Source organism: Podarcis liolepis, assembly GCF_965112155.1.
Source record: "Podarcis liolepis genome assembly, chromosome: 9".
NCBI lineage: Eukaryota > Metazoa > Chordata > Lepidosauria > Squamata > Lacertidae > Podarcis > Podarcis liolepis.
The window spans coordinates 58,652,125-58,680,085 of record NC_139564.1 but is presented as its reverse complement, the minus strand read 5'-3'; the positions used below and the strand labels follow the sequence as shown (position 1 = coordinate 58,680,085).

At 46.0% G+C, this 27,961-nt stretch overlaps 2 protein-coding genes across 4 annotated transcripts in view; both read left to right on the top strand.

Annotated features, from left to right (window-relative positions):
- LOC310686348 (syncytin-2-like) overlaps nucleotides 1-27,961 on the top strand; it is a 470,390-nt gene that overhangs the window by 147,008 nt on the left and 295,421 nt on the right. The gene's annotated exons all lie outside the window — the stretch shown is intronic.
- On the top strand, nucleotides 1,437-27,852 carry YIPF7 (Yip1 domain family member 7). 2 transcript variants are annotated; one of them, XM_083460176.1, is made up of 6 exons: nucleotides 1,437-1,535; nucleotides 3,463-3,579; nucleotides 5,494-5,660; nucleotides 11,652-11,797; nucleotides 20,772-20,953; nucleotides 24,950-27,852. In XM_083460176.1, exons 2-6 carry the CDS (start codon nucleotides 3,464-3,466, stop codon nucleotides 25,110-25,112), a joined length of 774 nt encoding a protein of 257 aa, XP_083316302.1. In that variant the 5' UTR covers nucleotides 1,437-1,535; nucleotide 3,463; the 3' UTR covers nucleotides 25,113-27,852. The 2 variants fall into 2 exon arrangements, with proteins under 2 accessions (XP_083316302.1, XP_083316301.1); XM_083460175.1 differs by having other exon boundaries at nucleotides 1,484-1,581.

Here is a 27,961-nt window from a genome sequence, read left to right as displayed (position 1 = left end):
CAGGCATTGGGGTCCCCATACCCCAACCCAGAGAAATGAAGAGACCAATAAGACTGGTTTGGGGTCAAAACAGGCCACAACGGGATTGAATACAGATGAAAGAGGTTTGGCTTGGGCGTGGGGCAATCTAAATATGTGTGGTCAATCCAAGCGGGGGTTCCTAAGACACACATCAAATAGGATGACCCCCTCAGGGACCACTGCTTGCGGGAGCACCTTCGGCCCTGGCCCCTGTGGACATGGCCACTTTCCCCACCCCCCATCCCTTTAATAGGATACCCCAGTGTTTGGAGGGTCAGGCGGAGACTAAAACCTCCCCTCCATCCAAGACAAAGGATTGCCCCGATGCCCAGCCGCCAACCGAGCAACGCTTGCCACCAAACCACTCACATCTGCACCCGTGCCTTAATGCTTTTGATCGTATCTGACAACCAAATGTCATTTCCCAATAAGGAAAGATGCATGCCATCCGGCAAGCGGCAAATCTGACCGAAGCCTCCCTGCCCCCTGGCAAAGCCTAAGTCCCAGCCTACACCCCCACTTGCCAAATCAGGATGCAGGCTAGGATCCTGATAGGTGGTGAGGGCTTCAGGAAGGGCACGGCAGTTCCAGTTCCCGTGTCGGGGCTCCAGTGAAGCCTCTGCTGTCCTGCAACGCTGCCACACCAAGAGGAGTGAACGGACTTCTCTCTGCGCTCCCGCCCAGCAGTCATTCCTCCTTTGGCCACTGCTATGGACGCGGGTGGCGCTGTGGGTTAAACTACAGAGTCTAGGACTTGTCGATCAGAAGGTCGGCGGTTTGAATCCCCGTGATGGGGTGAGCTCCCGTTGCTCGGTCCCTGCTCCTGCCAAGCTAGCAGTTCCAAAGCACGTCAAAGTGCAAGTAGATAAATAGGTACCACTCCGGCAGGAAGGTAAATGGCGTTTCCGTGCGCTGCTCTGGTTTGCCAGAAGCGGCTTAGTCATGCTGGTCACATGACCCAGAAGCTGTACGCTGGCTCCCTCGGCCAATAAAGCGAGATGAGCGCCGCAACCCCAGAGTCGGTCACGACTGGACCTTATGGTCAGGTGTCCCTTTACCTTATGGATGTAGAACCTGACTGTCTGTTTGTCTCCAGGCGCTGTGGTCATCTGCTAGGAAATTCTCTGGGTAGACATCTACAGTATAGGATTGTTTTGTCAGCCACTTGAACAGAAGGCAGAAGTTTAGAAAAAGTGTCCCGTCCCCTGTGAAGGACAACCACAACACCAAAGAACCTTTTTTTGTACAATGTCCTTCTCTGGGACCCGCTAGGCAAAGCGGGTTTTTAAAATTACTATTCAAAGACCAAAAATACTGTTTTAAAGTAAAGAGCCTTGTCTACTTTCTGGTAAATTTATTAGCTCTGTTACCAGACAAATCATGTTGGAAATAATGTCCATGGCACTGAAAGTCTTTCTGTCATGCATCTGTTGGAAAGCCAAATTTAGGACTTTATAAATAGCTCAAGATCACCCTGCTGAAGACACCAGAAGGCTTGGCTCGTCTCTCTGCATGTAAGCTGAATCTATAGTAGGGAATTTTCATCGACGGTAGGAAGAAGTATGGGCCTTTAGTTTTAAATGTTTAGAAGGAGTAGTTCTAAGGCCCAGCTGTGCACCTTTTAGACACACTCAAGTAATTGATAGCAACAGCTTGGCTTTTGTTTTGGGTGGGGGGGTTTTTTGGGGGGGGAGGGGTACGTCTGAGAAATATTAAAGGCATTTTAAAGCATTAAAATTGTACTGACAATTAAATTAGAAAATATATTCCAGGGTTGCTTTAAGAATTATTATGTACTTCCATAATTTTATGTGCACATAATTTATAGAAAATGTCACATTTCTAATAAAAAATCCTAATTTACTAGACTTATTAAAAATAAATCAGATTTTCTTCTAAATTTGGAAACATGAATGATTTGTTAACTAGCAGGAAAGAGAGTTGCTATATGGCATAATTGTTGTGCTAAGTATTTTTGATAAATGAAGGCATCAGCCTGAAGCAGATTGATTTGATTATAGGATATCAATCAGCACTTGTAAATACAAAATGCGTTCTGTGTTGTTTTTTTAAAAAGAACTCCCAATGAAATACTGATCACATTTTAAAGTTTTTCTTAGAAAGTTGTTCCTGCATCGGTTTATGTTTTCTTTGACTTTATTCATTGATAGAGTGAGGATGAGAAGTCGCTGGACTACAATTCCCATCATCCGCTGCAATTTGCCCTCCTGGCTATGGCTGATGGGATTTGGAGTCTAACAACATCTGGAGGAACTACGTGTTCCCTACGCCTGATTTAGAGGCCTAGTTGGACATTCTCTAGCCCTCAACTGGTCTAGGAGCAGATACAGGGCTGGTGGGTGAATCACTCACAACCCTTTCCCACCTCCCTATTGCCCCATTACACACATCCTAAACCTGCTGGTACCATATCAGCAAGAAAACAGGATGACATGGACATTTGCCCCTATTCAGGATGGCAGTTCTTATTTTTTGTTTTGTTTCGTTAGGATGCAATCCCATACCCACTTCCTGGAGGGTAAGCCCTAATTAACTCAGTGGCACTTCTGACTAGAGAGCCACAGCTAAATGGAAAACAAGTGGACTCTATAAGTCCTTCCACCTCCCCTCTCCTAGACAACCTTACAGTCATACCTTGGTTCTCAAACATAATCCTTTCCTGAAGTCCATTTGACTTCCGAAAACCAAGGTGCGGCTTCTGATTGGCTGCAAGACCTTCATGAAGCCAATAGGAAGCTGCGTCAGATGTTTGGCTTCCAAAAAAGTTCACAAACCGGAACACCCACTTCTGGGTTTGTGGCATTTGAGAGCCAAAACGTATGAGTACCAAGGTGTTTGAGAACCAAGGTACGACTGTATATCTTATCTGGCGGACCTCAATAGTCTCCTTTCACAAGGGAAGGGCTCGATTCTGGCCCATGAATCAGCAGCAAGTAGAGATGGCATTGATGACAAGTCTTTATTGTTGGCTTCTTTCTCCTACCTGCAGAATAAACTCTATTTTCCATTAACTTGTTTAATTTTTTTTAAAGAGTGGGGAGAAGCTCTAAGCTGGCAGTTAGGGCCAGGGGCCATCCCCATAAATTGTAGTGCTAAGTTAACTATGAAAAATATATATACTTTACGGAGTCTACACATAGTAAATTGAATGCCAGTTTCACTAGCATTCCTACAGAGAAAAATACCTCTCTGCTGTGCCCATGATTTTATAGACTTGCTATAGAATGCAATAGTTTAGCGGCAGCATCATTTGGATTCACTGTAAAATTAATGGAAGAAATGCTTTTAATTCCAGAGAAAATGCCCAGTATATCAGTAATCCTGGATATCCAGCTTCTGTTCCAAAAGGCAGACGTATCAAACATTTGCCGTATTTCCGATTACATTGTTGCTAAAGTAACCTGTTTTCCTTCTCTTCAGTATGTCAAACTTTGAGCAATTTGATATAGATTTTTACCAGTCAGATTACATCGCTGAAAACCAAGAGCAAGGTTATAGCGGGCCTGAACCCCCTGGAAATGAGTATGGAAGCAAACAGTAAGTGCTTGAAATAGAACAAATTTACTGATTTAATTTTAACATCGCATTTCAATTGCAATTAATAACACAATTTAATTGGTTCCCCCCCTTTTGTTAAAAATGTGTTCCAGCCTTGAGAATTTTATGAGGCGTATCAGTTGGCTGCACTTATAATAAAACTAAAAACATTAAAATGTATGCTTAGGGTACTTTACAGTCCCTTTACCTAAAAAAAGAAGAAGAAGTAATAACACAGATTTAGAACAAGATCCCACCAATAGTTTTTCAATATTAATCCCCATGTTTCTTGAACACAGTTGTAGCAATCTTTTTCCTTCCTTCCTTCCTTCCTTCCTTCCTTCCTTCCTTCCTTCCTTCCTTCCTTCCTTTCTTCCTTTCTTTCTTTCTTTCTTTCTTTCTTTCTTTCTTTCTTTCTTTCTTTCTTTCTTCTTTCTCTCTTTCTTTCTTTCCTCCTTTCCCCCTTCCTTCCTTCCCTCCTTCCTTTCTCTTCCTTCCTTCCTTCCTTCCTTCCTTCCTTCCTTCCTTCCTTTCTTTTTTCTCTTTCCTTCCTCCTTTCCTCCTTCCTTCCTTCCCTCCTTGCTTTCCCTTCCTTCCTTCCTTCCTTCCTTCCTTCCTTCCTTCCTTCCTTCCTTCTTTCTTCCTTTCCTTCTTTCTTCCTTTCTTTCTTTCTTTCTTTCTTTCTTTCTTTCTTTCTTTCTTTCTTTTTGGAAAGATGCTGCTTCCCATTTCATGCATTCCGAGGCCGACAAGACACACTCTCCAATTTCCAAATGCTACAGAAAGTGCATCTTTTTCATGGGCTGGCTCGCCTATGAGCCGTGGTGAGGTGGTTGTCTTAGGGCAGCAGGCTCACGGGCAATTGCCACAGCTGGGTGCTCGCTGCCTCCTCTTGCTCCTCCTCCGCTGCTGCAGCCATGGTCCCCCACACTCTGCTGGTGGTTGGGCCACAGTGTGGGTCACGGCAAGGGGCCATGGCTGCAGCACGTGGCACAGCCACAGCAGTGGAGGAGCAAAAGGCAGAGAGCGCCCAGCAGAGCAGAGCACTGGGTACCTGGCAGGGTTGAGTGGCGGCCGCCCAGCCATGATGAGGAGCAGGAGGAACTGGCAGGGCACAGTGAGGAGGGGAGCACACAGAGGTTTTACTGAGGGCCTTCTGGTGGTTCCCTCACTGTGAGAAGTGAAGTTACAGGGAATCAGGCAGAGGGCCTTCTCGGTAGTGGCGCCCGCCCTGTGGAACGCCCTCCCGTCAGATGTTGAGGAAATAAACAACTACAGTGGCACCTCAGGTTAAGTACTTAATTTGTTCCGGAGGTCCATACTTAACCTGAAACTGTTCTTAACCTGAAGCACCACTTTAGCTAATGAGGCCTCCTGCTGCCGCCGCACCGCCAGAGCACGATTTCTGTTCTCATCCTGAAGCAAAGTTCTTAACCTGAAGCACTATTTCTGGGTTAGCGGTGTCTGTAATCTGAAGCGTATGTAACCTGAGGTACCACTGTATCTGACTTTTAGAAGACATCTGAAGGCAGCTCTCTTTAGGGAAGCTTTTAATATTTGATGAATTATTGTATTTTAATATTTTGCTGGAAGCCACCCAGAGTGGTTGGGAAACCCAGCCAGATGGGTGGGGTATAAATAAATTAATTGCCTCTGTGCATGCTCAGATGCTGAAAATCGCTTCTGCACATGCGCGATTTTCGGCATCTGGGCATGCACAGACGCAATTTCCGGCGTTGCGCTGTGCAGGTCTGGCTTACGGAGGATCTCCACAGGAGTGATCCGGCCCATGCCCGGCAAGCCTTGCCGACCCCTGGTTAGACCCAATTCATACTTCACTGTTTTGAGGAAGACGCCCTTTCACTCCAGTAGCAGTGCTTTTGACTCCCGTTCCCCATGTTGTCTTCCTTGTAGAGGTTGGGCAGTTGCCTCGCCACCGCCAGATGCATTTGCTTCTCCAGAAAGGGCTTCATCTTCTCAGCAGTACACAGGCCAGATTTTTCAACCGGCGTTTACCTCAGAGTTCCCGCCTAACAGCGCTTACCCTGACAGCTTTGATGAAGAACCGCCTTTGCTAGAAGGTACAGAATTAAAACGCTTAATTACACTTTCCCCATGTTCTGGCGGCTTATACGTGGAGCGGAATCCCTTAATACTCATCGCAAATTTCTGTGGTGTCAAGGAAGTGATTTATTTTCCTTCCCTATAATATTACTAACAAGAACTTGTCTAAATTAGGGGTGGTACTCGTCTGAGGCTGGGGAAACGACCTGCCTGGAATATTACCCTTTTTCTGGCTTCCCAACTAGGGAAGGCAAGATTTCTCCACACAACAACGCACAGTGATCCTTCCTAGAGCCGGCCCTGTCATTGGGCAAAGCGTGGCCTCAGGCAGCAGATGCTCAAGGGCTGGGAGTTGTGTCCATGTAGTGTTAGATGGCAGTGTTGTGTGTGCCACTTGAGCTGCCCTGCACCCCTTAACCTATTCGGCTGCCCTCAGGTGTGATGGAAGATGCTATCCTGTTAGCAATGTTAAAAGGTAAGGGTAAAGGGACCCCTTGACCATTAAGTCCAGTCGTGACCGACTCTGGGGTTGCAGCGCTCATCTCGCTTTATTGGCCGAGGGAGCCGGCGTACAGCTTCCGGGTCATGACTAAGCCACTTCTGGCGAACCAGAGCAGCGCACGGAAACGCCGTTTACCTTCCCGCCAGATCAGTACCTATTTATCTACTTGCACTTTGACGTGCTTTCGAACTGCTAGGTGGGCAGGAGCAGGGACCGAGCAATGGGAGCTTACCCCGTTGTGGGGATTCGAACCACCGACCTTTTGATCGGCAAAGTCCTAGGCTCTGTGGTTAAAGCACAGTTCAAATGGCACTTTCTTTGACTTGTGCATGTGGACTGGTGCCGAGGGAGCATCTTGTATTTCACCTCTAGCAGTTGAAAATGTTTTTGGCCAGCTCTGACCCTCTACACCAGGGGTCAGCAAACTTTTTCAGCAGGGGGCCGGTCCACTGTCCCTCAGACCTTGTGGAGGGCCAGACTATTTTTTTTGGGGGGGGGGGGAATGAACGAATTCCTATGCCCCACAAATAACCCAGAGGTGCATTGTAAACAAAAGCACACATTCTACTCATGTAAAAACACGATGATTCCTGGACCATCCACGGGCCGGATTTAGAAGGCAATTGGGCCGGATCTGGCCCCCCGGGCCTTAGTTTGCCTACCCATGCTCTACACCGCTTGCAGGCCAGAAGCCAGATTTTACTCCATTCCTTGACACCATTTTGGCACCTTCTTTCATGTTAAAATTAAGCAGCAGAACACTTGTTCTTAATGGACATTTCATAATGTCCGAAATATCAAACTATAAATTGCAATTAAAACTCCCTTTCTTATAAATGAATAAATGTAAGCAAGAGAAAAGTTTATCGAAGTTTGGTATGTGTTAACTTACCACTCACACACACACGTTTTCAGTTGCTCTGTGCCCAGAATAGTAATTTAACTGATCACAGTACAGTCAAAATCCTAGGTAAAAAGTATGTTTAAAAGCAATATTCAATCTTAGGCTATCAAATCAGAAACTTGGAGTTGGGGGGGAGAGCTTTGTTTAATTTGTTGTCTTGCATTTGTAACACAGACACATGTTTATATTTGAAAGGGCAGCACTACAATTTGCATGGAAAATAAAGGTGATAACTCATTTTTATGGCACATACATCATGTACTTTACTGCCTCTAGATGACAGCATCACAATAAATTTCGTATTCAGATTTCATACCATTGCCTTTCCCTCTATATTTATATTGCATAATCAGATATCATGTTAAGGTACCTATAATTAATAAACACTTGTTATAATCTTGTTTACATATCTAGTAATAAATTTGCCGGCTTTTTTAAAAAAATAAAGGCAGCGTATTCCAAGGCAAAACTTGATAAATTTCCTATAACTATAACATACTATAGATTACCATAACAACATCAACTGTGTTAGATTTAAATAATGAAAAAGGTTAAAAAATCTGTACATGAAATACCTAGTGGAAATATTTGCATCTCATTCTGATGTACCGAGAACTGTAATTTACCCCCCCCCCCAGCTATAATTCCCAGCACCCTTAAACTGCAGTTCTCAGTATTCTTTTTTGATGGGGAGCGGGATGTGTTTTGAATGTGCTTTGATTGTGTATTTGCACTCCATAGGACTCCCCTGTTAGAGTCTAGCCTTTTCCCATATATTTAAATAATGCACAGTATTTATCTCCATTTGATCCCTAAGAGGACAAAATTGATGCTTTTCAATTATGGTGCTGGAGGAGACTCCTGAGAGTCCCATGGACTGCAAGAAGATCAAACCTACCTATTCTGAAGGAAATCAGCCCTGAGTGCTCACTGGAAGGACAGATCCTGAAGCTGAGACTCCAATACTTTGGCCACCTCATGAGAAGAGAAGACTCCCTGGAAAAGACCCTGATGTTGGGAAAGATGGAGGGCACAAGGAGAAGGGGACGACAGAGGACAAGGTGGTTGGACAGTGTTCTCAAAGCTACCAGCATGAGTTTGACCAAACTGCGGGAGGCAGTGGAAGACAGGAGTGCCTGGCATGCTCAGGTCCATGGGGTCACTAAGAGTCGGACACAACTAAACGACTAAACAACAAGATCTTTTATTGTTTCTCTGCTTATTGGGTGCTAGCGTAGGAGGGATCAGATTCCCCGAAACCTGACAGAAAGTCCCATCACCCCCAGCCAATATGGCCAATGGCCAAGGAACATAGGAATTGTAGTCCACACCCAGGGACCCAAGGCTGGGAAGCTGCCAAGAGGAACCTCCAGGGAGGAACGCAAGTGGCTTAAACCAGTGTTTCCCAACCTTGGGCCTCCAGCTGTTTTTGGACTACAACTCCCATCATCCCTAGCTAGCAAGACCAGTGGTCAGGGATGATGGGAATTGTAGTTCAAAAACAGCTGGAGGCCCAAGGTTCGGAAACACTGGCTTAAACGATCTCCAAATTCTATCCTTGCAATCTTATTAGGAAGAGAGACAGTGGCTTGTTCATAGATGGTTCATGAGTTTGCGGGGTCCTTAGTTCTGACTGGACCATGCCCCTCCCCCCCTGTACTTTGGCACCCAAACTCCACACACACACCCCACAGACCGTTGGACAATTGCCGACACTCTACTGAACAATTCCTCTGCCTGTTGTAGAAATTGCTGTGTGCTGAGCTTTACGATTTTTAATTGTATTTTTATCGCTTCTTTTATTTCTTAAATTGTATTTTATTGTATTACAATTTGCAGCCCGTCGGATTCAAATTGTAAAGCAATAAAATACAATGTTAAAAAATAAAAAATAAAATAAGCAATAAAGCACCGTTAAAAGTCACTGTGAATATTTAGTGTGCACATGCTACAGGCCATCAGAACGAAGCTCGCTGACCATGGCTGATCCCACAGACCACGATTTGGGAACCACTGACTGTGAACCACCCCGACTGTGAAAATGTCAGAAGCAAAATGCTATTTTTGCTGGGAGCTTGGGTAATTTCACACATTTCTGCTGCCTCTGTTGCTTCACATCTTTCCAAGCAAGCTGGCTAGGAGAATTTCTGATCCACCACCGGAGTTTGGCATAGCAATTAGAAATACATTTGTAAACTTCAGGTTGTTGTTGTTGTTGTTGTTGTTGTTGTTGTTGTTGTTGTTGTTGTTGTTGTTAAATAAGGCTTTCCTAGGTGCCACGTAAAACAGGTCTCTGTCTTACAAATGCACAGGCATTTTCCTGGCCATCTCACCCCAAATGACTCTCAGAGGCCAGGTGTTGGACAAGAAGATGGAGGGTGATGAGGTTTTGTGAGGGGCTGGTGGGGGCCTTTCTGAGCCCAAGAACCCTTGTACATTGCCCAATCTAGCCAACCGCTGAATTTAAGCCTACTGTGAAGGATATCTGGTTCTGCCTGCTTCTCTCACCACCACCCCCGCCAAAAAAACCCCCACATTTTGCTTAACACAAAGACAGAATGCTTAGACAGGGCTAGAGTGTTTCACCCTCTTTGTGCTTTCTGCGGTTTCTGACGCTTTAAGGCAGCCCTGAGGCTTTGAGAGCAGCCCAGTTTGGCATAGGACGCCTTGTAGAATACTTGCTTCAACTCGGAAGAGCCCAGAATCTCTCCAAATCTGCCTGATTCAGCTCAGAATTCATCCAAGCCTCCCCCACCCCTCCAAAAAAAGCTGAGAGGTTTCCAATGTTTGCAGCTGACAGGCTGCATTCGGCTTGTTGGATCACTAGTAAAACAGGCCTTTTAATAGTATAAGCTTAATATTCATACAATGCTACGTTTGACTGTGTCGTATTTAAAATGCTATGCAGAGAGGTTTGCATTAGGCAAGAGGTGTTTGTCTTTAGCAAATGCGGCAAGGAGAGTGTTTAAGGCTAATTGATGGCTCGTCCCAGAAACCCAAGCAGAGATCTCTCACAGCAAAAAGATGAAACCTGAGAACTCAGTGTCTTAGTCAATTGCGGGAGCCAGCAGGAGTATCAGAGATAGTGAACAAGCAAGATGGTTGCATAGGATCTCGTTACAGAGAGAGGAAAGTTATTGAACTGTATTAATGACTGAAAAGAAGATCAGACCGCATTCCTTGCTTATTTACAAGCAATGTGTTATTTTGTATTTTGTACTGTTCATTTGTAACTGTTTCAAGACTGTTCTGCGGTAAAGCTATGGAACTCATTATTGTGGTGAAGAGCTAATTCATTTCTGCTCTGAACAAGGTCTGGATAAGGGATTCCATTTGCAATGACTCTGACAAAGCCTACGTCACTGAATCCTGAAAGCCACCTACTCTGAAGCGAGGTGCCCTATAACAGCCACTTTCTTGTCTGTCAAAATTGGCGATTGGCTTGTGAAAACAAAGCAGTATCTTCTTGTACAATGGGATTGTAAGGGCAGCTCATTAATCAAATTAATAAAAGTAGCATGGATATAAAGAGCATATCCATCAATATTCACATTGGAATATGTCCGATTTCATACATGTATTGTGTCAGGTGCAAGAGAAACAGAGCATGCAATGAAGGCTGTTGCACCCAGGTACTGCTTGTGAACTTTTCAGAAGTCTCTGTTGACTGCTGCAGTGTTGGACTGAAAATGAACGACAGACGAGTAGATAGGTGTCATACGGGAGGCGTCTCTCGAGCCAGCCTCGGAGACTCCCTTTTATTGAATATTACTGCGTTTGCCACATGTGCTTGTTGCTGATTGGTTAACATAAGTTCAAAACAAGGGTTGCATACAAGACATTAATTATTGCATATAAGACATTAGTCATAGACAGGTTAAAGGTTGGGAAAAGGAACATGGAGTTTACACAGGCATGGGTTCGGACTGCCCGTACCAGAGTGGTACGAAAAAGGAATGTACAAGGAGGGGTAAGTACAGATTTATATGGTGTGAACTCAAGGTGAACAGAACGTACCAGGGTGATGATGGAATGTCTTAGCATCAGCACAGTTTGTGCAGCGTGAGCAAAACAAAGCTTAGAAGCAAGACTTCCCAGAATGCAAGAGAAAAGAAGCAATACTTTCCCATCTTTCCCATAATGCAACAGTTATGTGCAGAGAGAGAACTTCCCTTTACTGCAGGAACAAAATACTGAACTACATGGGTCATTGGCCTGATTCAACAGGGCTATTCCTGTCAGTGAAGTTATTCAGGACTCTTTCTCTCTGACACTCTCTCTCTCTCTCTCTCTCTCTCTCTCTCTCTCTCTCTCTCTCTCTCTGTGTGTGTGTGTGTGTGAGAGAGAGAGAGAGAGAGAGAGAGAGAGTAGCAAAGCCATTTGAGGACAGTGCTGGCATCTGGTTCACATAGTTTTCCTTTGCCTAACTGAGTAATCAATACTTCCAAATTAAGTCTTGGCTACAACGCATGCATCATTAGAATAATTTGCCTACAGCCAACCAACCGACTGTTTTGTTATTCTAAAGCGAGCTATTGCAGTGAGGTTTTTCATTTAGGGTGGTTAACCATTTTGAAACTTCTTCCCCCTCCTCTGTTGCAGAGCTGGGGATCAACTTCGATCACATCTGGCAAAAAACATTAACCGTCCTCAACCCAATGAAGCCAGCAGATGGCAGCATCATGAATGAGACGGACCTGACAGGGCCTATGGTTTTCTGCCTGGCGCTTGGAGCGATGCTGCTACTGGTACGGTATAGTGCAAACTGCAGCTGTTCTCATAGCAATATCCTCAGTAGAAAGGCAAACGACTTTGGGCTTTGTAGGGAGAAGGAGCCCGATTAAAAGCCCCACGTGCGAAGGAATGTCGAAAGCAACAGCGACTCATCTGCTAGGAAGCTAGCCTTGTGGCTGCACCTTGCTCAAGTGAGCTGCTTCTGATCAATGGTCAGGGATGACAGGAGGTCATGTGCATGGTATCTGGAGAGCCACAGACTTCCTATTGCTGGGATAGTGGCAAAGGACACCTGAACGCAGCACCTACAGCTATCTAACCAACTTAATTGATGAACTGAAAGCTTTCTCAGCTGCCTTGTGCGGTTGGCCCTCCCCAGGCACCTTCCATTATATAAAGCGCAACACATTGAACTGGAAATCTTCCGAGCCACTCAGACGTGATGCAGCTGCTGTGCTTCTTGACCTGTTCAAAAAGGGCTTCTTGCAACCAGTGGCGTAGCGTGGGGGGTGCAAGGGGGGCCGGCCGCACCGGGCGCAACATCTGAGGGGGCGCGCTCGCCGCCTCCGGAGTCTCCGAAGAGCCTCGGGCGCAGGCTGTAGCACCAGGGCCGCGGCCAAGAAGCCGAAGCTGAAGAGCCCGCTGAGCGCCGCGCCCAGGCAGAGCGCGCCCAGAGGCACCACCTCCAGGGCCCGGCGGCAGCCGCAGCACCTCGCCACCATTCCGCCGCCAGACTTGCTCGCACAGGCACGGCCGCCCGCCGCCGCTGCCTCTGGCGGCAGACACGTGGAGAGAAACAGCGGCAGCCGAGCGGGAGACTCTCCCTTTCTCACTGCAACACTCCGGGGAGGGGGCGAGGGAGAGAGTCAGGTGGAAACGCGCGCGCGCCCCCCAAGCCGCATCTTCGCAGGGGTTGGGGGGCGAAGCCGCCGGGTATTTGCGCCCCAAATTGGGGCGACCGCAAAAAGCCACCCTGCCAGCAGCAAACTTCAAGGTCAAAGGCTCCCTTCGAGGAAGCTGCGATCCTCTTTCCAATTAAGTCCCCCCCCCCACCCCAGCTCAGTTCAGTGGGAGGTGGATTTCCCGGGTCTCTTGTCCCTTAGAGGGCGCCTCTCATCATCCCACCATTATGAGAGCAGGGAGGGCGCCTCTCAGGAGACTTTCCCCCGCATTTGCTTTCCCGCTCAGGAAAGCGCGCGCGGCCCCGGCTGGATCTGCAACTCTTCTGGTGAGACAGATGCCTGGAAGAAAAAGACCCCGCGGTCTCTTCCTTTCCTTCCCCTGCAGAGACCAGCCACGTCCCTCAGCCGAGGCCGCCTTGCTTCTCAAAAGAGCCGGTCCACTACAGTTCGTGGCTGCATGGGAGAGTGCTGCTTTCCTTGCAAAAGGCCCCCAGGTTGAGTCGCCGGCACCTCCAGCTATGAGAGGATGGGAGCAATGGCGTAGCGTGGGGGGTCCAGGGGGGGTCGGCCGCACCTGGCGCAACATCTGGGGGTTATGGGGCGCAAATCCATGGGTTAGGGGGCGCAAATTACTTGCCTTGCCCCGGGTGCTGACAACCCACGCTACGCCACTGCTTGCAACTGGGAGAGGAAAGCGGCTAAGAGCATCACTAAATAGGGCTGTCAGTATGTGAACTAGGTACCAACGGAAGAAAGACAACAACCCAACCCATTTTTTTAAAAAATAAAAATTAGGTAGTTATCTGAAACTACCTTATTGGGACATTTCCCTTTAAAAGTTGTCAGCAGCGCTTTTGCTTAGAACACTATATGTTTTGCTAATGATGTGATTAATAACAATAATAGTCATTTTCTTATTTATAACCTGCCCATCTGGCTTGGTTTCCCCAGCCTCTCTGGGCAGCTCCCAGCAAAAAAAAATGAAAACATGATAAAACATCAAACTTTGAAAACTGCCCTAAACATTACGTACCCCAAAACGTGCATGCGGGTGGCGCTGTGGTCTAAACCACTGAGCCTCTTGGGCTTGCCAATCAGAAGGTTGGCGGTTCAAATCCACGTGACGGGGTGAGTTCTTATTGCTCTGTCCCAGCTCCTGCCAGCCTAGCAGTTTGAAAGCATGCCAGTGCAAGTAGATAAATAGGTACTACTTCAGCAAGAAGGTAAACAGTGTTTCTGTGCAATCTGGTTTCTGTCACGGTGTCCCGTTGCGCCAGAAGCGGTTTAGTCATGCTGGCCACATGACCCGGAAAGCTGTCTGTGGACAAACGCCAGCTCCCTTGGCCTGAAAGCGAGATGAGCGCCGCAACCCCATAATCGCCTTTGACTGGACTTAACCGTCCAGGGGTCTTTTACCTTTACCTTTTTTTGCATGTTTGGGTGCCAGGTCATTAGGTTCAGCCCAATTTCACACACAGCTGCATGTGAGACTGCTGTGTACAGTGGTACCTCAGGTTACATATGCTTCAGGTTACATACGCTTCAGGTTACAGACTCCGCTAACCCAGAAATAGTACCGCGGGTTAAGAACTTTGCTTCAGGATGAGAACAAAAATTGTGCTCCAGCAGCGTGGCAGCAGCGGGAGGCCCCATTAGCTAAAGTGGTGCTTCAGGTTAAGAACTGTTTCAGGTTAAGAATGGACCTCTGGAACGAAATAAGTTCTTAACCTGAGGTACCACTGTATATGTGTATGATTCTTCCATAGCCGCCCTCCACGGGGTCTTAAGATGGGAGAGAAAAGGAGGCAGAAATGTAGTCCCATTTTAGAATTCATTTGCACATGTTTACTCTCTGCGCCTGCCAAAGAAGAACACTTTTGTCCGTGATTTTGCCTCTGGCTTACCAGCATCTGATGACTTCTGCTTTCTGATTCACTCGGGGCCTGACCCTGCTAAGGTGCCAGAACATTTGAAACAAAAAGTTGGCAACTCTTTTAAACAGCTGCTGGATCAGCACCAATTAGCAGGTTCTAATGTTCATTCCCATGTGATGAAAACCTTCGGTGTGCTGAGTTCTGGAGATCAAGCTGTTGTTAAAGGCCGGAGACCAGGCTGCATTTTTTCCTCCTCATTAAGCAAAGCTCCCAGCGAAGGGATGGAGTTAAATGAGAGGAGCCAACTTAGTTCTTTCCAGTTGTCATTGGACCTCCAACTCTTTCAGGCCCCATACAGTGTGGACCAGTGGTCAGGGATGATGGGAGCTGTAGCCAAACCATCTCTGGAAGGTAGGACATTTGCTACTCCTGGAGTCGAAGACATGGTGGTTGCACCCTTGAAAAATGTATGCATCATCTCCTGCTGATAACCCAAGTACAGTGGTGCCTCGCAAGACGAAATTAATTCGTTCCCCGATTTTTTTCGTCTTGCGAAACACGGTGTCGGGAAAGTTTTGGAAAAGCTTCAAAAATCACCAAAGTCTTTAAAAACCTCAAAAAAGGCTACCACACCGCGTTCTATGAGTTGCTCCTCGAAGTCAAGTCGCAACTGTATTAACGGTGTTAAGAAAAAGGAAACAAACTTGCAAGACATTTCCATCTTGCAAAGCAAGCCCATAGGGAAAATCGTCTTGCGAAGCAGCTCAAAAAACAAAAAACCCTTTTGTCTAGCGAGTTTTTTGTCTTGCGAGGCATTCGTCTTGCGAGGTACCACTGTAATGGCTATTATTTGTTGCATCCACCATATAGAAAATAAACCAAGGAAAGTTGATACACCTGTAGGACCTTTAAGTCTTTTGGGTACTGAAAGTACACCTTTGAACTCCATATCCTTGCCATGCACAAATAGAAGTCATTTCACAAATCCATGTGACAAGTTGGTTGTAACCTTGCTGAAGGAACAGAACTACAATTTTTCACCCCACCAATTGGCACACCTTGCCAGCAGGCTGAGTTTATGGTGCACAGGTGAGGGCCTGTTTTCGTTTAGATGCAATAATAATAATAATAATAATAATAATAATAATAATAATAATAATAATAATAATAATTTATTATTTATACCCCGCCCATCTGGCTGGGTTTCCCTAGCCACTCTAGGCAGCTTCCAACAAAATATTAAAAATACATTAAAATATCATTAAAAACTTCCCTAAACAGGGCTGCTTTCAGATGTCTTCTAAAAGTCAGATAGTTGTTTATTTTCTTGACATCTGATGGGAGGGCATTCCACAGGGCAGGTGCCAATACCAAGAAGGCCCTCTGCCTGGTTCCCTGTAACTTCACTTCTCGCAGTGAGGGAACCGCCAGAAGGCCTATTTCCGCTGCAGTTTTCTTTTGTCTCTTTTGGTCAGCCTTGCCGAATTCCACCTGAGCGATGATTATGGCACTCCTAGAAATGAGTCCACATTTACCATTTTGGGGGGTTTTTTACATGTAGCTGAGAACATTCAGAAATTTACCGGGAGGGTAGTGTCATTATGCAGTCTAGTCACTAGGTGGCACTGGACTTAGATGTAGCTGTGCAGATTCAGGAGTTTCCTGTGCTCCGTTTACAAAACAAAAAGCATGGTTGGCTACCTTTCTGACTGGTGTATCCTTTAAGCCTTCCATGACACCTACCGTTGTATGGTGCTGGCATTCATGTGGTGGTTTGGTTATATAAACTGGCATAGGCTGGCTAGGAATTACTGGTGGCATGTGCAAAAAGAGTGGGGTAAATCACCTTGAAGGAAACCTGCCATCTACAGCATTGCCACTCATCCCAGGAACACTCCTGCTACTGCTGCTGAAGAAGCTATTGTCTATGGCAGGGGTCTGCAACCTTTAAGACAAAAAGAGCCACTTGGACCCATTTCCGAAGGAAAAAAACAACCTGGGAGCCGCAAAACCATTGTGACATTTAAAGCATGCGCGCCGCTGCCCTCTGATCTGACAGCGGGCGGGAAGGTGACGTCAGGGTGGTGCGTGACTAACGCACGCACCGCCCCCATGCGGCATCACAGCCAGTACAGCGCCCGCCACAGTGGGGAGTGTCGGGGCGCACAATGCGCCTCCTCCCCTCACTAGTATCTGCCCTGGAGCCGCAGCAAAGGTATAAAAGAGCCACATGCGGCTCCGGAGCCGCAGGTTGCAGACCCCTGGTCTATGGTATATATTGCAAAGATAGCAAGAAGGGAATTAGTAGCAGTACAAGAAATGAACCACCCTAAGGAGGACAGTCACATGTACCATAGGGGAAAGGGCTGTAGCTCAATGGTAGAGCACTTGCTTTCAATGCAGAAGGTCCCAAATATCCGGGTAGGTCTGGGACATCCCTCTTTGTGAAACTGTGGAGAGCCACTACCAATCAATGTAGACAATACTAAGCTAGATCAAACAGCTTCCTTTGTTCCAGAATTGTGGATACTGGTGAACACAGATAAAGGGACAAAGACAAAGAGCCTTGTACCGTCACACCAGTAAGAATGGCCTTGTTTAGTCGTTTAGTCGTGTCCAACTCTTTGTGACCCCCTGGACCAGAGCACACCAGGCACTCCTGTCTTCCACTGCCTCCCACATTTTGGTCAAACTCATGCTGGTAGCTTCGAGAACACTGTCCAACCATCTCATCCTCTGTCGTCCCCTTCTCCTTGTGCCCTCCATCTTTCCCAACATCAGGGTCTTTTCCAGGGAGTCTTCTCTTCTCATGAGGTGGCCAAAGTACTGGAGCCTCAGCTTCAGGATCTGTCCTTCCAGTGAGCACTCAGGGCTGATTTCCTTCAGAATGGCCTTAGCAGTTCTCAACCTGTGGGTCCCCAGATGTTGTTGGACTACATCTCCCATCATCCCTGAGCTCTGGCCTTGCTAGCTAGGGGTGATGGGAGTTGTACTTCAACAACATCTGGGGACCCACAGGTTGAGAAAGGCTGCCTTAGGTTGTATCTACCCCTGCAGGGACTCAGTTGGACTGGTCCATTATAATGCTAAAAATGTGTTATAAAAATATGACATCAGAGGGCGCTGTGGAGCAGTGATCCATTATCAATGGCAAAATGCTTTGGGAGCTATATTTTTAAATAACTTTTTAATAGCGTTTTTCATATCTCTGTAGATCCTGCCCAGATGTGTGGAACCTTTGGCCCTCCAGATGTCGATGAACTACAGCTTCCATCGTCCTTGGCCATTGGCCATACTTGCAAGAGTTGATGGGAGTTGTAGTTCAGCGACTTCTGGAGGACCAAAGGTTCCACACATCTGTTCTACCGCCTGAAACAGAGACCTAAAAGACACCAAGCAGCCTTGAGCAGTTGGTGCGTTGGGACTGAATGACATTCAGATTTCCAGATTGCTGGTTTCTGTGTCAATTTCTGGCAAAATCTCTCTCAGAGAGGCTTGAACATATTCCTTCTTGGTCTGTATTTCAGGCAGTTTGAGGGATGGCAAGTATTTCTGTGCCAAAGTTGCCATCTGTGGGCTAAGTCATAAAAGGTTAGATCTGAGAAAATAATGTGTGTTCTGTGTACATAAACCTCATCAGAAATATTAAGTTCCAAAGCAGTTAATTCCCCCACCCCACAAACAAGCCTCTAATGAAAGTCAAGGAGATAGAAACACGTGTGGGACATGGGAAACGGGAAGATAATTTGACTTGATCTGTTCCAGCTTCATTTCCCTCCTGTCCTCCCCAACTACCCCCTTCCCTTTCTTATTGCACCAAAACCTCCCTCCTCCGCCAAGCAGTATATCAAAGAGAGTTTTCATTTAGCCGCTATCTTGCTGTCTTCTGCCTCTGGCGCAAGCAATTTGTTAATCTTAGATTAAGCTGCTAAGTATGGCTGTGTCAATTAATCAAACGCTCTGGAACAAACAAGTTAAAATATTAGCTGATTATTGCTGGCATTGTGTTTATGCGCGGCATCTGCAGGAAATATTGCAGATCAAACCTCCCTGGCCAAATTGAAAATGCTAAACCTATTGAAAACCTTTAATGACTATCGAGGTTGCTGATAGTAATCTGTTACACTAATGGCATTATATACCCACAGTATGTCAGCAGCAGTCGGGGGAGTGCTGAAAATATGAGTGTTGGAAAAGCCAGTGGCCCGTTAATTCTCTTTCAGAGATAAAAGTGTCTTCTCAAATTGCCACGACAGTCCTTGTTACAGAGTCGATAGCTATTAACATTCTGTCCCATGTGGGTCTCCTCACGTGTCAGTCCCATTGAGTTCAATGGGAATTAATCCCAGGTAAGGCGGGTGGCGCTGTGGGTTAAACCACAGAGCCTAGGACTTGCCGATCAGAAGGTCGGCGGTTCAAATCCCTGTGACAAGGTGAACTCCCATTGCTCCGTCCCTGCTCCTGCCAACCTAGCAGTTTGAAAGCACGTCAAAGTGCAAGTAGATAAATAGGTACCACTCCGACGGGAAGTAAACGGCGGTTCTGTGTGCTGCTCTGGTTCGCCAGAAGCGGCTTAGTCATGCTGGCCACATGACCCGGAAGCTGTACGCCGGCTCCCTCAGCCAATAAAGCGAGATGAGCACCGCTACCCCAGAGTCGGTCACGACTGGACCTAACGGTCAGGGGTCCCTTTACCTTTGCTTTTTAAGGATGTGTAGGATTGCACCCTAAAAGGAGGGGGGGGGGAATGATAACTGGGTGAAGCAAAGGAAGAATAAGAAAAGTGTCACGAAAAGGTCAGCGGTCATTGATAGGTTAATGCAGCGGCAACTGCTTTTTGGCTGCAATATTAAGGGAAGAAATCACAATTGTACTATTGGTGCCATTAGCTTGGAGATTCATAAAAGGTATCACTGAAACTTTCTAGGTATTCCTTTGCTTACAATGGCCAAGCGCACGCACTCAGACTCATTTTGTGGATTCAGTTACGTAAGTTTTGTACTTTTTCATGAAGAGGTATGATGTATCTTTGCTCAGTGGCGTAGCGTGGGTTGTCAGCACCCGGGGCAAGGCAAGTAATTTGTGCCCCCTAACCCGTGGATTTGCGCCCCCTAACCCTAACCCCCAGATGTTGCGCCCGGTGCGGCCGGCCCCCCCTTCACCCCCACGCTACGCCACTGTCTTTGCTGCAACAGAAAGGTGCACCCAGATGTTGAACACTTTCCAGAATGCTCAGTATGGAGAAAATAAAAAAGAATGGGTGCAAGCCAGCAAAGTCAGCAATAACTAGACCCTGGTTCTTACTGGAGTGGTAAGCTCCATTACTTCAGACCACAGGCCTTTATGGCAGGGAAAACCTTCCACGTAGAAAATTAGATGTTGGGATGGAAGGAAGGGTCTTGCATAGCTGACTCCCTGGTATGTTGGCTTTCCATGTGGAAGGAATTGTGTTACAGGTCAATTATATCTCAGGGTACTGCCAGATACTCTGTTTAGTGAGCATTCGCCTGTGTTTGCAGAGAGATTAGACAATGTTGGCTATTGGATGAGCCACCATCCTGATCTGTTTGCACACAAAAATGCAGGGAGTTTAGATTACATCTGCTATTTATCGAGCGCTCGTTCTGATTTGTTTGTGGGAAGCTTAGATGATAATAATAATAATAATAATAATAATAATAACAACAATGATTATGATTATTAATGATGTTGTGTCAAATGAAATGTTTCCCCACACTTTCCAGCGCATTTCCCTCATCATCAATGCATCTCTTAAGGATGCAGAGCCAGTGTGGTGTAGTGGTTAAAAGCGGTGGACTCGTAATCTGGGGAACCGGGTTCGCGTCTCCGCTCTTCCACATGCAGCTGCTGGGTGATCTTGGGCCAGTCACACTTCTTTGAAGTCTCTCAGCCTCACTCACCTCACAGAGTGTTTGTTGTGGGGGAGGAAGGGAAAGGAGAATGTTAGCCGCTTTGAGACTCCTTCAGGTAGTGATAAAGCGGGATATCAAATCCAAACTCTCCTCCTTCTCCTCCTTCTTCTTCTCCTCCTCCTCCTCTGTTCCTTTTTTTTAGGTGGGATTCAATCACATAACAACAAATTCTACCCCCATTGCCTCCATGGCTTGGCAGAAAGGAAGACCTTCCACTTCTTTTCCGGCTGATCTACCATTTGTATGGTGATCCCCTCCTCTCTTTCTTCATTTCTACAGGCGGGAAAAGTCCACTTTGGCTACGTTTACGGCATGAGTGCTCTAGGTTGCACAGCAATCCATGCTTTGCTCAGCCTGATGAGCCTCACAAGTGTTTCCTATGGCTGTGTAGCGAGTGTCCTAGGCTACTGCCTGCTGCCCATGGTGATCCTATCAACCTACGCGGTCTTTTTTTCCCTACAGTAAGTATGAAGTTTCATCTCAAATGCTGGCAGGTTGCTTTGAATGATAAGGAAGGGGTAATGTGAGCTTCACTGAGACAGAGGACACCAGGAAATAGCAAGAAAGGATAAGAGAAGTAATGGGGAAACAGAGAGTTATGGGAGTTGCTTTGCTGGATCTGTTTAGGTTAGCATGCTTTTTTTCCAATTGTGGCCAGCCAAATTTATTCTAGATACTCAGATTATGGTAGTGACAGGTACCCTCTAGGGCCTGGCAAGACAGAGAGCCAGTGTGGTGTAGTGGTTAAGAGCAGTGGACTCGTAATCTGGTGAAGTGGGTTCGCTTCCCCGCTCCTCCACATGCAGCTGCTGGGTGACCTTGGGCTAGTCACACTTCTCTGAAGTCTCTCAGCCCCACTCACCTCACAGAGTGTTTGTTGTGGGGGAGGAAGGGAAAGGAGATTGCTAGCCTCTTTGAGACTCCTTCGGGTAGTGATAAAGTGGGATATCAAATCCAAACTCTTCTTCTTCTTCTTCTACCTCGGGTTACAGATGCTTCAGGTTACAGACGCTTCAGGTTACAGGCTCCGCTAACCCAGAAATAGTACCTCGGGTTAAGAACTTTGCTTCAGGTTGAGAACAGAAATCGTGTGGCGGCAGCATGGCAGCAGCGGGAGGCCCCATTGGCTAAAGTGGTACCTCAGGTTAAGAACAGTTTCAGGTTAACAGACCTCCAGAACGAATTTAGTTCTTAACCCGAGGTACTACTGTATTGATTTTCAACATTGTGATATATCGCCAGCTCAACATCGCAATATAACGATATATCACAGTGTCTGAAATAAAGATGGAGCTATGTAGAGGCATTGGCTGGCTTCGCAGTTTTCCCTGCATTGTGATTTTTGCACACACACATACACCAGGCTTTGTGATACACTGGTACCTTGGTTGTCAAATGGCTTGGCTCCTGAACAAATCGGCTCCCAAGTGCTGCAAATGCAGGAGTGTTCCAGTTTGTGGACATTTTTTGGAAGCTGAACATCCGACACGGCTTCCGATTGAGTGCAGGAAGCTCCCGCAGCCAGTCAGTAGCCAAGCCTTGGTTTTCGAATGGTTTCAGGAGTCGTAGGGACTCCCAGAACGCACTAAGTTTGAGAACCAAGGTGCCACTGTATATTGCCAGATCAAAATCTATGAAACCAATATAACAATATGGATTTCAAACCGGTTGTGGACAATATATTGATATATTGCCCAGCCCTGGTACCCTCTGCTGCCTCTTCCCAGCACACAATGTGGTACACTGCCTCTGTAAAGGAAGGTTTAATTTTGCTTCCATAGCCAACAGATGAAGCCAGGTAATTAAATCTGGCTTGTATCACCTGTTCAGGGCTCTGGCCCAGGTTAGGATACGATTGTGGGGAATGTTTTGCTGGTGACCACCTGCTTTCTTCCAACCCTAATCAATGATGGAACAGTCAGAGCTGCAAAAGCAGCTCTGGATAAACTGCAGCCAGGAAATGGATACAGAAAAAAATCCCATTGATTGATCCCATTGATCCCATGTATTTTGATGCAGTTGCATCTAAATACATTTTGCTGCTGTTGGACTTGGTTGTTGTTGCTTTTTTATCGCACTGAGTTTCCGCCCTACTCCACTGAGCAGCTAAAGTCTGTCCTGGCAACAATCCATATACTAAAGCATTCTTCTTCCCTTATTATGGCAAACAGTGGTTTCACCATTAATTCTGTCTTGCCTTAGGGTTGCCATATGTCCTTTTTCCAGGACATGTCCTCTTTTTCATGGGTAGAGTTGTCATAGTGATTCATAGTTAAAAGGAGAAGTCAGCAAATGTGTTCTCTTTTTTGCTCTTCAAAACATGGCAACCCTAGCAGTCTCTACCGCAATATGCAGGGTTAATTGGTTAATGTATAAAGCACTGCATGCGTATTTTTCAAAACACCAACAGCAAAATGGGCTTACTCTGGAGAATTGCCAGACTTCATAGCAGACCTGTTGCCCATCTTAGAAAATGTCCAAATAAAATGTCCAGTGAACCCATCACAATTTAAACTATAAAATCCCAGTGGCTCCTCACCGCACCTTGTATGTCACTCTAAAGTTCCATGAACATCAGAATTAGGAAACTGGATCTAGCCCACTAGCTTTTCTCCCCCAGCCTGAATGGACCAAGTTTGACAGGTGGGTGGGACCACTCTCCTGTCAATCACCTGGTGTTACAATGTCAGGCGACCCATTTTTGCCTGTGCAGATTTAGAATCAGGACTTTGGGTGTAGAGCTGGTGGGCGTGGCTTGGTTGAAATGGTCTCACAGGACAAACTGGGAGATCTGGTGGTTCTAATTGGTTCCGCCCCTCTGATGTACATAGTTCCGCCCCTCTGATGTACATAGATATATAGGCATAGATATATAAAGTAAGATAGGCAATGAAATAGCACCTTGCAGCTTTAGGCTCAACTTTCCTGTGAGCAGGAGAGGAAGACATCATTGGCACCATTCCTATCTATGGTGGCTTCTCTGTCAGCTGTCACATCACCTGTGCCCCTCACTGCAAAATATTTAAGGGCCCAAATAGACTTTTCCTTAAAAGTGTGATTTGTTTTCCGGGGTGGGGGGTAAGGGCAGGGACAGGGGTGAGGGGCGACTGGTAGGGAAGAGAGAGACAAATGGAAACCAAACAGAAGAAGAGTTTGGACTTGATATCCCGCCTTTCACTACCCTTTAAGGAGTCTCAAAGCGGCTAACAATCTCCTTTCCCTTCCTCCCCCACAACAAACACTCTGTGAGGTGAGTGGGGCTGAGAGACTTCAGAGAAGTGTGACTAGCCCAAGGTCACCCAGCAGCTGCATGTGAAGGAGCCAGGACGCGAACCCAGTTCACCAGATTACGAATCTACCGCTCTTAACCACTATACCACACTGGTTGTGTATCTCAAGAGAGCTATATTTTGAAGACAGAGAAGAACAGTAATGGAGGACCAAAAATGGTTAGTGACTGGAAATGAATTCTTTATCATTTTCATTTTCCCTTCCTTTGTTTCCTCAAGCTGCCCATTAGATACTGATGAAATTGCTGTAAGCCGCACTGGGGACAAGGGGATACGACGTAAATATAAGAACAAACAAATAGCTTGTTCCTGTAACAAGCTAACATAGTAGGCATATCATTATGACAGGATTCGGCCACATCATTCGTCATTCCCTCTGTCCAGAGAAAAGCACCAACTGAGAGCCAGTGTGGTGTAGTGGTTAAGAGTGATAGACTCGTAATCTGGGGAACCAGGTTCACTTCCCCGCTCCTCCACATGCAGCTGCTGGGTGACCTTGGGTCAGTCACACTTCTCTGAAGTCTCTCAGCCCCACTCACCTCACAGAGTGTTTGTTGTGGGGGAGGAAGGGAAAGGAGAATGTTAGCCGCTTTGAGACTCCTTCAGGTAGTGATAAAGCAGGATATCAAATCCAAAGTCTTCTTCTTCAACAACAACAACTGTTTCTCTGCGGAGAGGGAGGGCAGCAGTTGCACGAGCGAATTCACAGCCCCTTCGCTAAGCTGCCGCTTCCAGCTGCCTCCACAAGTCCGTCAAATTGAGACAAAGCTGGCATCAGTTTGCAGGGCGGATGTGCCCGTTGCCCTAGATTGCACAGTGCAAATATTACATCATGCACACATTTCTCTTTATCTGCTGCCAGCTTCTGGTTCGCTGCGGGATGAAAATGCTGCGGTTGTTTGTCTTACCAACCTAACAAACGAGATAGCAGCTGACTAATTTACTACTTGCTGCTTAGTCTTTTAAAGCTGCAAATCATGAAGCTGTTTTTCATCCAAAATGAAAAATGCCCTCCCGCCTGCTCCCCTCATCTTCTGTTTGTTTGGCTTGATGTTATATTGTCTTTGCCGCTGGCCCTTGGCTATCAATGCATCCCTGATTAGGGGGCTCTTGAAGTGTTTCTATTCTGCTCTTATTAACCAGCAGGGTTTTTTTATGTTCTTGCAGGGGGTTTCTTGGAACTCTGCTAGCTCTCCTCATTATTGGATGGTGCAGCCTCTCAGCCTCCAAAATATTCACTTCCGCCTTGTCGATGGAAGGCCAGCAGTTTCTGGTTGCCTACCCATGTGCTTTGCTCTATGGTCTCTTTGCACTCATGGCTATCTTCTGAGCTTTGGTCTCCAGGAAGACTGTGCTATCTTATCTCTGCGTTGGACTGCAAAATCAGAACCATCTACAGATCTTTTTGAATGATTTAGAGGTTGCTCCCCAAAGCTCATGGTTTAGGGCTCGAATTCAGCCTGGAAAGCTTGCTGTATTGAGGGGCACTAGCTCCTGGGGACCAAGCCTTTTTGGCCCCCCAATATTTTGGGGGTGAGGGCCAGCCCCCCAATGTCTAAAAAGTACAAAGGCAAACCGTGGAGCTGAGTGTGGTATGGTTCGAGTGGCCGGCTCCTTTTCTTCCTTCATTTCATTTTCATTTTACTTTTAATTTGTATACAGTGGAACCTCGGCTTACATACGCTTCAGGTTACATACGCTTCAGGTTACAGACTCTGCTAACCCAGAAATAGTGCTTCAGGTTAAGAACTTTGCTTCAGGATGAGAACAGAAATTGCGTGGCAGCGGCGTGGCAGCAGCAGGAGGCCCCATTCGCTAAAGTGGTGCTTCAGGTTAAGAACAGTTTCAGGTTAAGAACGGAACTCCAGAACGAATTAAGTACGTAACCAGAGCTACCACTGTACCACCCTTCTATATTTCTATATACAAGGTGGTTTATGGCAACAAAATATACAGCAAAGAACACACACCTTATCATAATCTGATCCAATACAAAAAGTCATAATAAAACGTAACTTTAAAATGGAACAACTTAAATCAAATAAAATAATTTTCAAAAAACCTAGTAGAATATAATAGGAAACAATAAAATTCAAGTCTCAAAACATCAACAAATAATAATTAAGCAGAAATTCACTCTTAACAGCTGCAATAAATAATGACTAAACTATGATCTATAAAAATAACTGCAAGTCACAATGCATAAAATACCACAATACATACAAAACCATGTAAAAGGGTCAATTTGAGAAACAATTTGATTGTTTCCTTCCCGCAGAGGGGAAGGAGTGTCAAAGCAGTCTCCCCCCAGTGGCAGCGCTGCCGGCCATTGAAACAGGATGGCCACTGCATTTGGCTCCGCCCCAGCTCCTCCCAGCGTTCTGATGTCACGCATGCAACGATGTCCGCCCCCAATCACCCTCACAAACTGGCCCCTCTGCTGTATTGTGAATTGAGCCTTGTTTTCTCCAGAAGTTTCTCCTTGGTTCAGCATATAATACGTTATTCTGACAAGGTTGCTTTGAAGGAAAACGTACATCAAGGTCTTTTACGTTAACCTCTTAACTCCCAGTGAAATGTCTGTTGATTGCAATGAAGTATGTGGCCCGAACACCTAACCCTTCTCTTTTTTACTTGGTGAATAATTGCTCTGTTAGGGCTAATTATCTTCATTTGTTTCTTGCAAACCTTTTATATTTTTCCACTCCCACTTCTAGATCTGGAACCTGCTCCTCAATTTGTTTGTTTTGAGGTGGGGAAGGTTTTGAATTTCTAGCTGGTTCTCAGCCATGGCTGATGCTGGGAATTACATTTTCCAGGAGACTATGTGATCATCCACTTACACATAGCCCTGTCACCACACCGTCATTTCCCAGTGGGAGAGAATTCTCAGAAAGCAGACAACAGTTCCCCCCACAAAAAACTTACTAATTACCAGGTCAATTCAGAATTGAGCTGAGCATTCACTCATTGCTATCTACCTCATTCAACTCTTCATGATCATAATATCGATCTGAGGAACAGAATGTATAGAGTTTGGGGTGAGGGGTGGAGAGAACGAATTGTGTCACATTAAACCCTCTTCATTATGTAATCATTTTTCAAATAAAAAAATGGATAAGCAAAGACTGTATTCTTTGAAACCTCTGTAGTGATTGGCTAATATTATGATGAACATGAGCCCTCTCTAGCCATTGGCTGAACTGCTTGAGTGCCACGGAATGTTTGTGACCATTCCAAATGCTCAGAATTAAGTGGGGAGAGGGGACTGCCAGCAGACAGTGTCTAGGGACATATTGGCCTATGAAGTTAATGGAAAAGGATGCTGCAATAAGAGTAACACTTACATCAACTACTATACCATGCCTGGCTGTGCACATATTCCTATTTTACTCTGCCATCCCACAGCTGGCATTAGCCACAATCCATATCGCTTCATCCATATCTGTGACGTTAGCCACAATCTATATCCAGTCTGTCATTTCTTAAGAATTACAGTCGTACCTCGGAAGTCGAACGGAATCCGTTCGACTTCCAAAGCGTTCAGAAACCAAGGCACAGCTTCCGATTGGAACCTGCAGAACCTGCGTTGGACGTTTGGGTTCCAAAGAACATTCACAAACCGGAACACTCACTTCCAGGTTTGCGGCGTTCTGGAGCCAAAATGTTCGGCTCGCAAGGCATTTGACCTTGAAGGTACGAGTGTACTGTATTTTAATGCATTTCACCCCCAAACCAGCTTCGAGCTGAATTGAGAAAAAAGGACAACCTAGCTGCATATTAAGCTAGTAAGGTGTACACAGCTTGTGTTGTGAATATTGTCTGAGTTTGAGAGTAGTATGCGAATAGTATACCCTGTGAGCATTTTCTGTAAATCAGTACACGGGGTAAGTGTGTGTACGTGAAAAAGACAGTGTATGAGAGAGCGAAGAGGGAATGGGCAATGAAAAAGATTCTGCATACAGGAAAATTATGCATTAATTTTTGGAGCTATCTACTTCTGTATTCACATCTAAATGTTTTCTGCTCTTCCCCTACCTAGCATGCATTAAATCCCATTACCGAAATTAGATTATATGATTTACATTTTATTTGTTTAATGGATGAAAATGAAATAAAACCAGGAAGGGGATGTTAATAATTACACAGGGAAAGCATTAAGCTGTAAATGTTTGCTTT

What these genes read in the sequence shown, in the direction of transcription:
- YIPF7 (XM_083460176.1), top strand. Translation starts at nt 3,464, where the DNA reads ATGTCAAACTTTGAGCAATTTGATATAGATTTTTACCAGTCAGATTAC. An exon ending in AGAACCGCCTTTGCTAGAAG is followed by an intron (nt 5,661 to 11,651) that starts GTACAGAATTAA and finishes CCTCTGTTGCAG; the next exon opens with AGCTGGGGATCAACTTCGAT. An exon ending in GCGGTCTTTTTTTCCCTACA is followed by an intron (nt 20,954 to 24,949) that starts GTAAGTATGAAG and finishes ATGTTCTTGCAG; the next exon opens with GGGGTTTCTTGGAACTCTGC.